This window comes from Halichoerus grypus, chromosome 6 (genome assembly GCF_964656455.1).
Source record: "Halichoerus grypus chromosome 6, mHalGry1.hap1.1, whole genome shotgun sequence".
NCBI classification, from domain to species: domain Eukaryota; kingdom Metazoa; phylum Chordata; class Mammalia; order Carnivora; family Phocidae; genus Halichoerus; species Halichoerus grypus.
The window spans coordinates 4,209,030-4,223,136 of record NC_135717.1 but is presented as its reverse complement, the minus strand read 5'-3'; the positions used below and the strand labels follow the sequence as shown (position 1 = coordinate 4,223,136).

The following is a 14,107-nucleotide window of genomic DNA, read 5'->3' as shown; positions in this document are numbered from 1 at the left end:
AAAAAGCAGCAGGGAGGTTCTGGTTTGCCCATGGAGGGTAATGAATGTTATTGTAGAGGGCAAGATGACTGGGTGTGAAAGGTGTGTTCTAGCGCCCTTCCTTGCTTTCTGTCCAGCTGGGGGCAGGTCTGCTGGTGAATGTAGCCTCACCCTGAGCCTAGGCCCCTTCCCCCTTATATGGCCGAGAAGATCGAGGCAGCTGTCAACAAACTCCTCTAATTATAGGTTAATCTTAGGTAAAATTACTGAGGGGAACACAGAGTTAGTGCTTTCTGTTTCTGAATCTCATTCCTCATGCCAAATAGGGAATGCTGTATTGTCATTGAAAAATGAGGAGCTTCCCCAAAAAACCAGGGACTGCAACTTAAGGCCCTCCTAGCATCGACGTTGCTCCAGGGGTTCCTGACACCTTTGCCGAGATCCCAGGGGGCCCAGATGTAAAGGGAAAGGGCAGTAGCACAAGGCAGCTCCTGTAGCCTGGGGGCGGGTTGGTCCTGTTAGCAGTGTCCCTGCCACTGTCCTGGGGCCAGTAAAAGGAATTGGCTAGCTGATGCTTCTCCCTGGTCATCCTACAGCCCACTCGTCATTTGGGTGAGAGGTGGTAGGATTTTGTGGCTCACCTCTTATTTATATCTTCTTTACCCCTTCCCTTGTCTTTCTGGTCTGTCCTATTTTTTTATGGTGTCTGCTTGTTTTGGTGAGTAGTTGGAAAATTTACAGCATTTTGAAATGGGGTTGGGCTGGACTGTTTGAATGAAAGTGGGGTGTTTAAGGGGATGTACTGTTTGGCAGAAGCTAAAACCTATTGCATTCAACTTCTCCCTGCTATATGCAAATGGTGCCCAGGGGTTCTGCCCTCTGGACAGTGATGCTCTTGTGGACTGGGTGTGGGAAACACACCCGGAGATGTGTTCTAATTATGGCCATAGCACATCTTCCCTGTGACACTCTCCAGACGTGATGATAGCTTAGTCTCCTGCTATATATATGTGTGTGTTCACTGGAGACAGTCACATTTCTCTGGATTTTCTCCCTTTGTATTATAAACATCAAACACACATAAAATTAGAGATTGTCCTGTAATGAGCCCCTGCTTACCCATCACTCAGCTTCAGTAACTGTCAGCTCCTTCCTAGTTGTGTTTCATCCCACGTGACCCACTTCCCCCTCCCTGACTGTTTTGAAGCAAACTCCAAGAGTTGTTTCATTTTCTTTAAATCCATGACTATTTCACTGTTTACCTTTAAAAGATAGATTCTTTTTTGAAAAACATAATCAAAATACCATTATCACACCTTAAAAAGTAACATTATTAGATATCCACTCATTTTGTTCAAATTTCTCTGGATGTGTCAAAAACCTTTGGTCATATTGAGTTCCAAGTAAAATTCTTTCTTGCAGTTGTTTGATGGGTTACTTAAATCTCTTAACCTCTTAAGTTCTTTCTCCTCCTTCCCACTTTACTTTTTCTTGCTGCTCATTTGTTGAAAAAAATTGGTTGTTTATCTTATAGGTTTTGACAGTCTAGATTTTGCTGATTGTACCCTGCGGCATCATTAACCGGTTCTTTGGTACGCTGTATTTCCTATAAATTCATAGTTAGATCTAGAATCTTGATCAAACTCAGGTTTAATTTCTGTCCCCCCTTGAATTTTGATTCCATTTCTGCCAAATGGGTCTCTGATTTTGAGCCGTGTCTTGAACATGGAGAGCTTCAGTTCTCTCGGTGAATAGCGGATGTTTTATGTGGCTAATAGGAGAATTAAGTGGGATGCAGGTAGAGTGAGCCCGTCACAGTGCTTCGTGTGTATCAGGTTTCAGTAATAAGTTCTCTCCCTCTGCACTTCCTTCTCTGTGCGAAGGAACAGTTGCCAAGCCTCTGTATGTAGGAGTTTCCCAGTGGCCCTCCTTACAGTGTGATCTTAAGAGTCAGTCCTTAGAGTAACGTTACAAGAGCCTTCTCTGATGCAGCCTCCTTAGGTTCACAGTGCTGAATTCACACGGGAGGGGCCTGTGACCCCAGGGCCTGCTCCGGTTTGTTCCCAGCCTGTGGTATGGAGGCCCAGGGTGCAGGAGGACTCTGTCCCCAGTGTGTGTGTGTGGTTGAAGATATTTTAGCTCAACTCTTTATGGACGTATCCTGTGGGTAGGTTTCTTGGAGACCACAGTGCAGCTGCAGTAATGTTTCTTCTGGTTGTTAGCTCTGTAGGGACAAAAGTGCTCTCAAAACTGGGTAACTTCTAAACTGGAGGGAACAGATCATCCTTAAAACTCATGGCAGGAGTTACTTGTTAAAATGAATGTTGATTTTTATCAAAGCAATTTATGACCATAACTTTAAAAATCAATTAGTGCCAGAATGCTTATTTGTAATTTTTTAAACCACAGGCTGAAGCCCCCTTCTTCACCCTCTTCCTCTGTTTTCCAGACACAACTCGATTCTTATTTGTTCTTTTTCTTTTCCTAGTACTTACGTCCACATTTATGAACACGTTTATGCTTGATTAGTTTTAGAAATCATCCATACACACTCACCTTTTCGATATACAGTTTTTGTTAAATCTGTTTTTAAAGTTTTTATTATTACGACTGTGGAAAAATGTTCACTGCTGGGGTAAGTAAGGTACTATGATAATGTCTCCTTTCTTGAATTTTCTATTTTTCTTGGAGTTAAAATTGGTTGCCCAGGGGTTCTGCTTTTCATTTGCTTTTTTGTTTTTGTTGCTTTGTTTTTTGAAGCTGTGGCTGTCTTTTCATGGCTGACAACTCTAAAACGCTGTTTTCGTCACAGTTTGCCTGTTGTCAGACCTGCCCGTCAATCCTCAGTTCATTTTTTTCCCTTCCTCCTCCATGCCTTTGTATAACTGTCCGCTTGGGAGTTCCCTTTGCCTTTGGACAAAGCTTGATCCTCCGTGTTCTAGATCCTGACAACTTTCTCTGTCTTGGTTTACACACTCACACTTGGCTGATAGTTCCCCTGGGTTGAAAATTATTGCTCCGCCAAGTTTTTCCTCAATAATCCTGCCACAGATAAAACCGTCTCTTTCATTCAGACAGCATGTTGAGTGCCTGCTACGGGCCATGCACTGAGAGAGTCACAGTGAACAGTGGAAGGCTCCTTCCCTTGTGGAGCTTAATACTAGTGGACAGTGTCCTCTATTTTAATCACCCTTAACTTCTGTTCTCTGACATGTGCTCATTTTGAGGGTCTCCACTCCCCAGCCTCCCCAGATTTCTCCCCTGTGTACTTTAATGATCACCTCTGTCTCCTTACAGGTGACAAGGTCTGCGTTTTTGGACCTGACCTCCACCAGCGTCCACAGAGGAGTCTGTGGCCACTCCTCAGCTTTTATTTCATCAGATACCCATTGTAGTATTTCTAGGTCATCCCTTAAAAGTTAAGATATTCTAAGAATCTTAGCAGACTGTATCCTTGGTTCTCAGAACCAGTACCTTGAGTGGGGATTTGATTTGTGAATGTGAGCAAGCTGGAGGGAGAAATGCCAGATAAGTGTAAAAGGAAAAATTATTTACAATATCTGTTGTTCCTGTGTTCCTCCTGGTAGGTTTTTTTGAGTACTTTGTGATAATTATCGGCTAGATCCTGAAGACCGTGGCATCTGTAGAACACAAATTAGCTTCTTTCCAAAGAGCTTTCAGTCTATTTGAGAAGATTAAAGGGAAAAAAAGATTAAAACGGTGTGATGAGTATTAGAGAAGAACGAATAAAAGTACATGAGAGCACCAGGAAAGAAACAAGGGTGTTATTTGAACAGGATCTTAAGGGAAAGATGTTTTCACTGGAGAAATCTTACGTGCAGAGGCAAAAAAAAAAAAAAACAAGTAACCATGGTGCCTTTGGGTATGTAGGTGTGAATTATAACTAGCAGTTCTTGAAAGGGAAGAACTCTGATTTATAATTGTATTTGGTCTATTTAACTAGATCTTTAGTTAATATTAAGAAAAGGGATGGTTGTCGTAACTACTGAAGTAAGATTTTGCAGGCTCCTTTAATTTGTCGGCAACATTTGTTTTAAGGTACACTTTACTTGACAAGGGCCAGTATGGATTTTTTTCCTTCTAACTAGAAATAGTATTTAAATGGGACCAAGGTAATGACCTCATTTCACCTCCAGACAGGAGGGTGGTGTGGTTGAAGACCCAGTGGGCTACCAGTTAACAAGCTCTGAGTTCACATTGCCATTCATTAGTTGCTGATAAATGACATCTACCCTTTAATCACCTCATTTATAAAATTCAGGTTATCATAACTTGTCCTGCCTTTTTTCCTGGGTTTTTGCAAATAGCCCTAATTCAAGAATGGAGTGTTTACCTTCTAGGTAGAACTTGGTAGAAATTAGTGGTCTTGCTGTGGAGTATATACATGTGACTTTAAGATTGGTACCTAAGGTTTGTGCGGAACACCTCGGACAGTCAGAACTCCAGAAAGAAGAAACAAAGCAAGGGAGGATGTTAATCAGGGAGATGGAGAGGTAGTAGGATGACTTCTGTTGGCCAGCTCTTGGTGGGTTTCCCTGAACCGCTCTGTGAGGACAAGGTGATATCCTTCTCTGTAAGCCTCGCTTCCTCTGCTATGAAAGAACCCCTTCCTCAGAGAGTTGCTGTGAGAATCCCATGACCGGAGGGGTCACCAGACCCACACAGAGTGCTTCACTCACAGAGGTGTATAAGCACATGGTGATTCCCTTCCTGCTCCCAAACCTGAGAGCTTTGGAAAGGAGGGGATAGAAGGTAGATGAAGATGGAAAGATGATCTGTCCCTCTTCTGTAGCTAAAATAATTGTTTTCTCTTTCTTTCATTTTACCAGAGGGACACACAGCTGTTTTCCTAAGATAAACATTCAGAATGTGACTTAACTAGCAACATTCCTGTAACACATAGATATCCCTGTAACCTTTTATTATTCACCAAGAGTATGAAATGCAAACCATGCAGGTTGCCAAGGATACACCCTGGGCTTTGGTCACCTTTTCTGTCTTCCAGAAGCCCATTGTCCAGTGGAGGGGATGACATGAAACAGAATCAAATAAGTGTATCATTACTGTTATCAGCATTTCAAAAGAAAAATGTAAGGTACTTGGAAAGAGTGTAGCGGGTGGACCGAGAGGCTCCAGGAAGGCCTCCCTGAGCAAGAGACATTTAACCACAAACCTGAGTGTTCTATAAGGAGGAGTTCAGTAAGGGGGGTTTGGGGGTGTCCTTTCCTGGGATGAGGAATACTGTAGAAGAGCCAATTTGGAGGGAAAGGATCATGAATTCAGCCTGGGAAGCATTGAGTTGCCAGCCTGTTGAGTGAGGCTTGTGAGACATCCAAGTACAAAGAATTCATTTGGGTGCTTAAATGGCCAAAAGAGGTGGGATCGTGAGGGTCATCAGCACATGCAGGGTGACCTCCCCAGCTTGGACGGGGTAGGCACAGGGAGAGCTGGGAGAGCTGAGGCTGCCTGGAAGCCTTCCAGCATGTAAAGACAAGTGGAGGGCGGGTGGCGAGGAGTGGGCAGAGAGGAGGTGGGACGCCAGAAGCGGGGAGCACTCCGTGTTAGCAGTACTGCCGAGAGGCTAGGTGAGATGAGGACCAAAACATAGGGGCAGGAGTTTGCCTCCTGTTACCAAGTAGGTAAGCTAGTGGAAAGATGGGCTTCGGTGCCCCATTGGAGGGAGTTGGGAAGCGCATGCAAGGTGAGATGAGCAAACGTGGACAGATGGCCCCTTTGACGGTTCAGGCTGGGGTGTGGTGGCTGGTACCTGAAAGGGGAAGGAGGCCAGGGGAGGAGGGATTTTTTTTTTTTTTTTTTTTAAGATGGCAAAGACTTGAGCACATTGAAATGTCAATTGGAAAGATTTTTAAAAAGCTGAGGGTACAGAAGAAAAGGGATTATCACTGGCATACAACTTTTGCCCTCCAGTGTGCTGTACAAAGAGGGGACGCAGGTGAAGCTGCAAGGAATATGGGAGTGTTGGTGGAAAGTGGTCCCAGAGGTATGCCATTTAGGGTGTGACTGTAGAGTCTGAGTCACCAGCCATCTGTTAGGTGACCCACGCTGTACGTAGCCAAGGACAGCTTGCACACTTGCTGTTTTCTTATGTTGCTTTGTCAGTAAACATTCGGCTCTGCCCTTTCAGCAGTTTATGAAAGTCAGAAAATGAAAATAATTCTGCAGCCTGTTTCTTTTAAGCTATGCAGGGGAGCTGGCTGAAACTGTGAGTCAGAATGAGATTTGGGGTTGCCTGCGTTTCCTGTATTCTTGTGTCCCATTTACAGCAGTAACTTTTCTGTTTCTCAATTTTTAGGCCTTTTCTGATGCCATTAAAAAATGGCAGGAGCTATCTCCAGAAACCAGCGGAAAAAGAAAAAAGAGAAAAGAAATGAATCAGTATTCTTACATAGATTTCAAGTTTGAACAAGGTAATGGCCAACTTTGAGTTTTGCTGACTGTGTGAAGCGGTCGTGCAGAGCCCTCTCCTTCCCACGCAGCCTGTAAAGGCCGCTGTGGCATGGCCACCCTGCCAGGCAAGCCCAAGGACTGGCTGCGTGGCCTGCTTTGGGGACACATTTGTATGTTTAGGAAGTGGCTGTGGTTGTCACCCTCCTTCTTTCTGCCTAGGGTACACCGTGACCGGAACATTGTGTGCAGTGGCAAAGAACTCACATGTGGAGAAGTGTTTGGGGACACTCTCAGGCGGGGTGGGTGGGGGGCTGGTCTTGAAGGTTAGACAAGAATTAACTTTATCTCTAGTAAAATTACCTAGGCCAGAGATTGATTGCTTACTGCAGAGGGATCATTTGTGCACCTGAGAGAGTGGCTTCTGCACAGGAAAGGCCAGCAGTTCCTAAACAGCCACTTATGTGCTGAAGGTTCTGTTATTGATGACACAACTGCCGAGAGCCCTTCCAGAGACGTTACTTTGGGTCTAACCCCCACCCCCAGGGTAAATGTGTTGAATTTTACATCACATTTGATCTGAGTTGCTTGTGTTTGAGAAAAGAGCCCACTGTAACTTTTCCTATAGATTATGTCATAAACAGGAATATTTTCCTTTTGTTTCCTCTTATTTGTCTTTCTCTTAAATCTGTACTTAGTTGTGTAACTTTATTTCAGGTCTGACTAAATGGAAAATCTAGGAGCTAACCACAGAGTTGGAAAGTTTTTGGGGGTTCTGAGCTCCTCAGGATCTAAAAGGAAACCCCTAGGCTCTGATTCCTGAGGTCCCCGAGCTAGTCTGTGGTGCAGTGCTCTCCTGTCATGACATTCTCACAAGTCTGCCAAAGAATGAGAAAGTGGGGGCAGTGTGTAGGTGGTTCTTTATTCAGCTAAATTTATCCAGTCTAGACTCGACATCCCAAATACATAGTCGATCCATATTTGTTTCTGTCAGTGGTAGAGAAAAGAAAGTACCACTTTGCAAGATGGTCCACTCCCTTGTTGGTCAGCTCTATCTTTTAGAAACGTCTTTTATATCAGGTCAAAATGCACCTTCCCGAAATTTCTTGCCATGGGTGTAGTTCTTGTATCTGAAAAGACTTGGAATCTGTCTGTTGCTTCTTTGTCTTTCTGACTGCCCTTCTCTGTGTGTCTCCTCTAGCTTGTCAGAATCTGTTTGAAAGTCTGGGTGGACAGAATACTCCAGATGAGTCTGCTGTGTAGAGACAACACACAGCGTTAATATTTACGGCTAACAGATACACTTAACCTTCCTTGACAGCAATTTACAAGTATAGATAGTCTGAGAGTCCTCCATCTATCTGCTCCAGGAATCTAATTTTTCACCTTTTCGGCCATTTTTCCATCCTAGCACTGCTATTTGGGTTATACGTTGCTTGGCTCAAAGAGGGAGTCAGGATTCTCCCTCCACTGTCCTTTTTATGGTTTTATGAGCTGACCAGTAGACAGTCTTCTCATGAAGAGCCTGGGTAGAATCTGGATGTAAACTGAACATCAAAAAATACAACATACTATCTCGCAAAGCTGACCAAGACAAAAGAAGACATAAATTACCGGTATTAGGAGTTTTCACCCTTTATAGGGGATCTCACCATAGACCCTACAAACTGCTAATGCAGAATACCGTGAACAACTTTACACACATAAATCTGACAAATGAAATGGACCAATTCCTCAAAAAAAAGACAAAATACCAAGACTTACCCATGTTTAAATAGATAATTTAGATAGCCCTGTAGCTCTCAAGGAAATTGAATTCATAATTTTAAGTCTCCCAGAAAAGAAATCTCCAGCCTCCTTTGGTTTCACTGACAAATTCTTCTAAAAATGTTTAGAAAAATTAACACTAATTCTACATAGTAGCTTCTAGAAAATAAGAGTAGGAAGCACTTTCCAGCTCATTTTATGAAGTCAGTATTAACCCAGATAACAAAAGCAGATAAAGACGGCACAAAAAACTATAGACCAATATCCCTCATGAATAGGCATGCAAAATTCGTTAACAAAATAGCAGCAAATAGAAGTTAGCAATATATAAAAAAATTATGTGCCATGATCAAGTCAGGTGTATTCCAGGGGTGCGAGGCTAGTTTAATATTTTGAAGAACAATCTGTATGATCCACCATATTAACAGGTTAAAGAAGGAAAATTACGTGACCATGTTAATTGATGCGGAAAAGCATTTATCAATATTTAACACCTAGTCATGATTAAAATTCAGAAAATTAGGAACTTGAGAGGAGCTTCTTCAACTTGATAACATCTACAAGAAAACCTAAAGCTAATACTTTTATTTAATGGTGAATCCTTTCCCCCTAAATCAGGAATGGGGGAAGGAGGTCTTCTGTTTACTGCTGTTCAACATGAATTCAAAGTTATAGCCAATGAGGAAACTCCAAGGAATCTACCGAAAATACATCTTCTAGAGTCATTGAGTATCATTGCAAGGTATAAGGTCAACCTACAAAAACCGATTATGTTTCTATATACTGGCAATGAGCATGTGGAAATCAAAGTATAATACTATTTGTAATTACTCCCCCTCCCATTAAATACTTGGTTTAAATCTAACAAAACATGTATTAAGACTTGTGGTAAAAACTAGAAAACACTCAAGAAAGAAACCAAAGGTGGAAGTCAGTGGAGACCTGTTTTGTGATCATTGGCAGGAAGACTCAATGTCGTAAGGATGTCAGTCCTCCCTGAATTGATCTACAGATCCCATCAAAGCTTTTTGGTAGCCACAGGCAGGTTTATCCTAGAATTTCTACGGAGACGGTACTGAAGTAGCCAGAATAATTGCTGAAGAGAATAAGTGGGAGAAGGATCAGGAACCAGATAGAGTAAATACTGATGAAGACAGAAGGTGTTATGAAGAAGAGACTTCAGAGAGTGAATAGAAGATCTTGGGTGGAATAAGCAGTTTTCTAGAAAATATAAATTACCAAATCCACAGAAATAAAAAAGCTGAACAGGCCAGTTACATGGTCTGATATTTATCATTCTGTTATCTTTTACTCTAAATGTTACTTATTGTACATTTAGGTACTACTCTTTCAGCTTTTGTATATGAAGGGTTTCAAAGTAAAAAGTTTAAAAAACCTTCATCAGACACATGTGCACCTACCAGAATGGCTGCAATTACAAGCTGACGGTACAGGTGATAAGGACGTGGTACAACACACTGCCAGTGGAGGGAGCGTGTAAACTGGCACAACTGCTTTGCAGAACTGGCACTATTTTCTAAAGCTGCAGATATGCCTGTCTATGATCCAGCACTTCCACTCCCTCATTTATGCTCTGCTGAATTGCAGACACATTCAGCAATAGTAACCCACAACTATAAACCCAGCTGTCCTCAGTAGAATGAATAATAATAAAGTGTGGTATATTCACACAGTGCAGTACTGCCAGGATAGGAGGGACCTTCCATTTGGAGCATAACAAGGAAAAAGAAAACATTAAAGTCAAAATATGTGCATGATAAGTTAGGGAATGGTAAGGGGCTGAATTTTCCCACATGTAGAGTACGTTACCGGAGTTAGAAACTTACTGTTTGGGGGGGTACGTGGGGGGACTGGGCCACAGGAGCTTGGAAGGGATGCCCTGGATTCCTCACAACAGTTGTCTGCATGATTTTGCATTGTCACATGTCTTCTAGGTGACATAAAAATAGAAAAGAGGATGTTCTTTCTGGAAAATAAGCGGCGACATTGTAGGTCTTACGACCGGCGTGCCCTTCTTCCAGCTGTGCAGCAAGAGCAGGAGTTCTATGAGCAGAAAATCAAAGAAATGGCAGAGGTAGGAGGATGGGTTTGGGGTGTGTTTCTGGCATTCTGGTTTGCTCTTAGGACTTAGTATAAAACTATCTTTTAAGATTTACATTTTCTTTGAAGCAGTTGGTTTGGATAAACTAATACACTTATAAAGCTTTTTAAAAAACAACTGGGTTTTGTAAGGATATTGACTAAAGTTCACCATTTTATAAATCAGATTTATGTTAGAGAATTTTTTTTTTTTTTTTTTTTTAAGATTTTATTTATTTATTTGACAGAGAGCACAAGTAGGCAGAGAAGCAGGCAGAGGGAGAGGGAGAAGCAGGCTCCCCGCAGAGCAGGGAGCCCCATGCGGGACTCGATCCCAGGACCCTGGGATCATGACCTGAGCCGAAGGCAGCCGCTTAACTGACTGAGCCACCCAGGCGCCCTGTTAGAGAATTTTAATTGGAGCTTAATGAACATATATATGTATTTCACCTCCCTCAATCTCTAATAATGAAGAACAACCGGAGAGAGATCCCAGTTAGCTCTTCAGTTCTTCCAAATAAACTGTCAAGTGTGCGAGACAACCTGAATGTTTATGTACTGGTGGTTTACTACATATTTTCTGGACCAGTGGCTCTCAATTTGACCCATGAACCCCTGAGTTCCCAAGACTCTTTAGGAGGTCGGTGAGGTCAGATCTCTTACCCTGATGATGAGACGTTATATTTGCCTGTTTCACTTTGTTGAATTTGTTCTGACAAAACAACAGCAGTGGTACCTCAGCATAAATCAAGTCGGTGGCACCTTTCTTCACCACCATGCACTCACATTTAAGAAAGAAGTCCATGTTATTTAAAAATGCCTTTGATGAGGGGCGCCTGGGCGGCTCAGTTGGGGAAGGTCTGACTCCTGATTTCAGCTCAGGTCATGATCTCAGGGTCTTGAGATTGAGCCCCATGTCCAGCTCTGTGCTGGGCCCTCTCCCCCCCCGCCACATGCATGCGTGTGCTCGCTCACTTGCTCTCAAAAAAAATAACTAATAATAAATAATGCCTTCAATGAAACAGTAAAATTTATTCATTTTATCAAATTTTGACCCTTGAGCACGTTACGTTTTTGCTGCTCTGTGTGACAACGTGGGAAGTCCACACTAAGTGCTCTTGCCGCGTCCTGACTGTGATGATGTCCAAGAAGCACTTGTGCCTTTGAGTTGCAAGCTGCCGAATGAGGCACTTCCCCCCCCACAAAACACTATTTTTACTTGAAAAAATGCTGACAGAAAAATTGATTATTCAGGAGTAGGCATTGGGCAGACACCATCTCAAAAATCAAATGATTATTTGTGGCCAATGATAAAACTCTAGATCTCAGGCAGAAATTAGAAGTTTTGATCCATCTGTCACAGTTCCTTCTCATCTGTTACATGAAAGCCTGTTGGTGTAGCTTGCACTTTAATGGATCTTCCACACATGCGTGATTTTAGCCTCTAAAACACTAATTTGTGAGTTATGTAGGTCTTCCAGATGTTGGCACATGGTGCAGTATCAGACCGTCACAGTCATTAATTTCTCATCAGAAAAGTGTTAAAAGTGTTGGCGGAATGCTTCTTTGTAGTCCTTATCCTCGTCCATATTGTTCCACGTCTGGCCAGCGGTATCCCCTTCAGATCATTGACTCTGTCCTGGCCTCAGTTGTTCTTGACGACACCCCTCCTTTCTGGCACACAAGGTGACCCAGGTTCAACCTCTGCTTTTCTTGACCTGGACCCGGAGTCACCCGCCTCTCCAGTGCGCCTTATTTTCTTTTAGTGGGAATTCATACTGAGGCTGCTGTTTCAAATTTGGTTTACAGGGGTTTTTTAAACTTCTTTCATTTTATGTTTGTACTTCTTTCCTCTTATGCTGAAAATCTTGATTCTACGCAGTATTAATATAATGACTTATTTTCTTTATCCTATATTATGTACTTAATATTTCCAAAACAACAGTCCATATTATTACCAATAAGGGTGGCTCAGTCGTTGGGTGTCTGCCTTCGGCTCGGGTCATGATCCCAGGGTCCTGGGATTGAGTCCCGCATCGGGCTCCCTGCTCGGCGGGAAGCCTGCTTCTCCCTCTCCCACTGCTTGTGTTCCCTCTCTCACTGTGTCTCTCTCTGTCAAATTGATAGATGGAATCTTTAAAAAAAAAAAAGGCTACTGAATACAGTCTAAGATTTATTGATAATTTTCTTGTCAGATTATATCAGATTAGGAATATGAAATCAAAATATTAAAAAGTCACTTGGAATAAGTCTGTGTGGTTATGCCATTAACCTGATAAACAATGAAGTTTTGATATGATAAATGATAAACAAGTTTACAAATTTTAAAGTATTGGTTTTTTGGGTTTTTTGTTCTAAGATTTATTTATTTGAGAGAGAATGTGCTAGCAGGGGGAGGGGCCGAGGGAGAGAGAATCTCAAGCAGACTCCCTGCTGAGCATGACTCTGGCTGGATCCCAGGACCCTGAGATCATGACCTAAGCCGAAATCAAGAGCTGGACACCTAACCAACTGAGCCACCCAGGCGTTCCTTGGTTTTTGGTTTTTAATTTTTTTTTAAGTTTATTTAAGTAATCTGTACACCCAATGTAGGGCTCAAACTCATGACCCCAAGATCAAGAGCCACAGGCTCTTCCGACTGAGCCAGACAGGTGCCCCTCTATATAACCCTTGTTAATAGTCTTGACTGTCTTTCCTTATTTTATGTAAAAGTAAATGTATCGGGGGGGGGTTGTTGGGGTTTTTTTGGTTTTGCCTATCTTTCTTACCTGAAAGGTAGCACACTTTTCTGTCCCTTGCTTTTATTTTATTTCTTTTTAAGATTTTATTTATTTATTTGACAGAGCGAGAGAGCACAAGCAGGGGGAATAGTAGAGGGAGAGGGAGAAGCAGGCCCCCCTCCCAAGCAGAGAGCCCAGTGCGGGGCTCGATCCCAGGACCCTGGGATCATGACCTGACCCGAAGGCAGACGCCCAACCATCTGAGCCACCCAGGCGCCCCTGCCCCTTGCTTTTAAACTTAGCAGTGCATCCTGATGATCAATCTTAAGCAAACCAGAGGTTTTTCTTTCCTTGTTAAAACTGCCTAGTGTGCCATAGTCTGCAGTAGCAGTGTTGATTCAGTTACTCTCCTTAATGGACATCCAAAGTTGTTTCCATTGTTTTTTGCTATTATAAATAGTGCCATGACATTAAATAACCTTGAGCATACTGTTTTTCCTATTTCTGCCCCAGAGTATCTTAAGAATACATTCCTCGATGTGCTTTGGATGAATCAAAGTACCTAAATACTTAGGTACCGTGTTATATAATGCCAAGTTTCTTCCATAGTGGTTGTGTTGGTTTGCATTCTCACCAACAAAAGATATTGTCAGACTTGGTTTTTACCCATTTGGTTTCTTGTTTGCTTATGCTATTCTTTGCTATTCAAAAGTGTTGTTATGTACCCGTCTTTCCCCTTATTCCTTCTACATTTTGAGTCAGATTCAAGAAAGCGTCCCTCATATTTTCTAGTATTTGTTTGGTTTCCTTTTTTTGTATTTAGCTTTCTTGTGCATTTTAAATTTACTCTGAGGTACCTTTTTAAGCTACTAAACTGTGTAACTGAAGAGATGATTATTCGTAATAGAGTTCTTTTATGTTTATGGAAATAAATGCTAAATGTTTGTGGCATCTTTACTAAATTTGTGTCTGCATGTATTGGTTTTGTTCTTCAGCATGAAGACTTTTTGCTTGCCCTGCAGATGAATGAAGAACAGTATCAAAAGGTAGTTTGAAATCTCACTAATTCATTTATTCTGGGTATTTACGTGACCTGTTTTTCTTTATCAATTCCT

General features: G+C 42.2%; 1 protein-coding gene across 6 annotated transcripts in view; it reads left to right on the top strand.

Moving 5' to 3' along the window:
- The window catches only part of RNF216 (ring finger protein 216), a 147,173-nt gene that overhangs the window by 44,652 nt on the left and 88,414 nt on the right, over positions 1–14,107 (top strand). For all 6 annotated transcript variants that reach the window (XM_078074288.1, XM_078074285.1, XM_078074286.1 and 3 more), the window contains 3 exons: positions 6,314–6,428; positions 10,128–10,267; positions 13,988–14,038. In XM_078074288.1, coding sequence (XP_077930414.1) covers positions 6,314–6,428; positions 10,128–10,267; positions 13,988–14,038 — 306 coding nt within the window. The remainder of the gene's footprint in view (positions 1–6,313; positions 6,429–10,127; positions 10,268–13,987; positions 14,039–14,107) is intronic.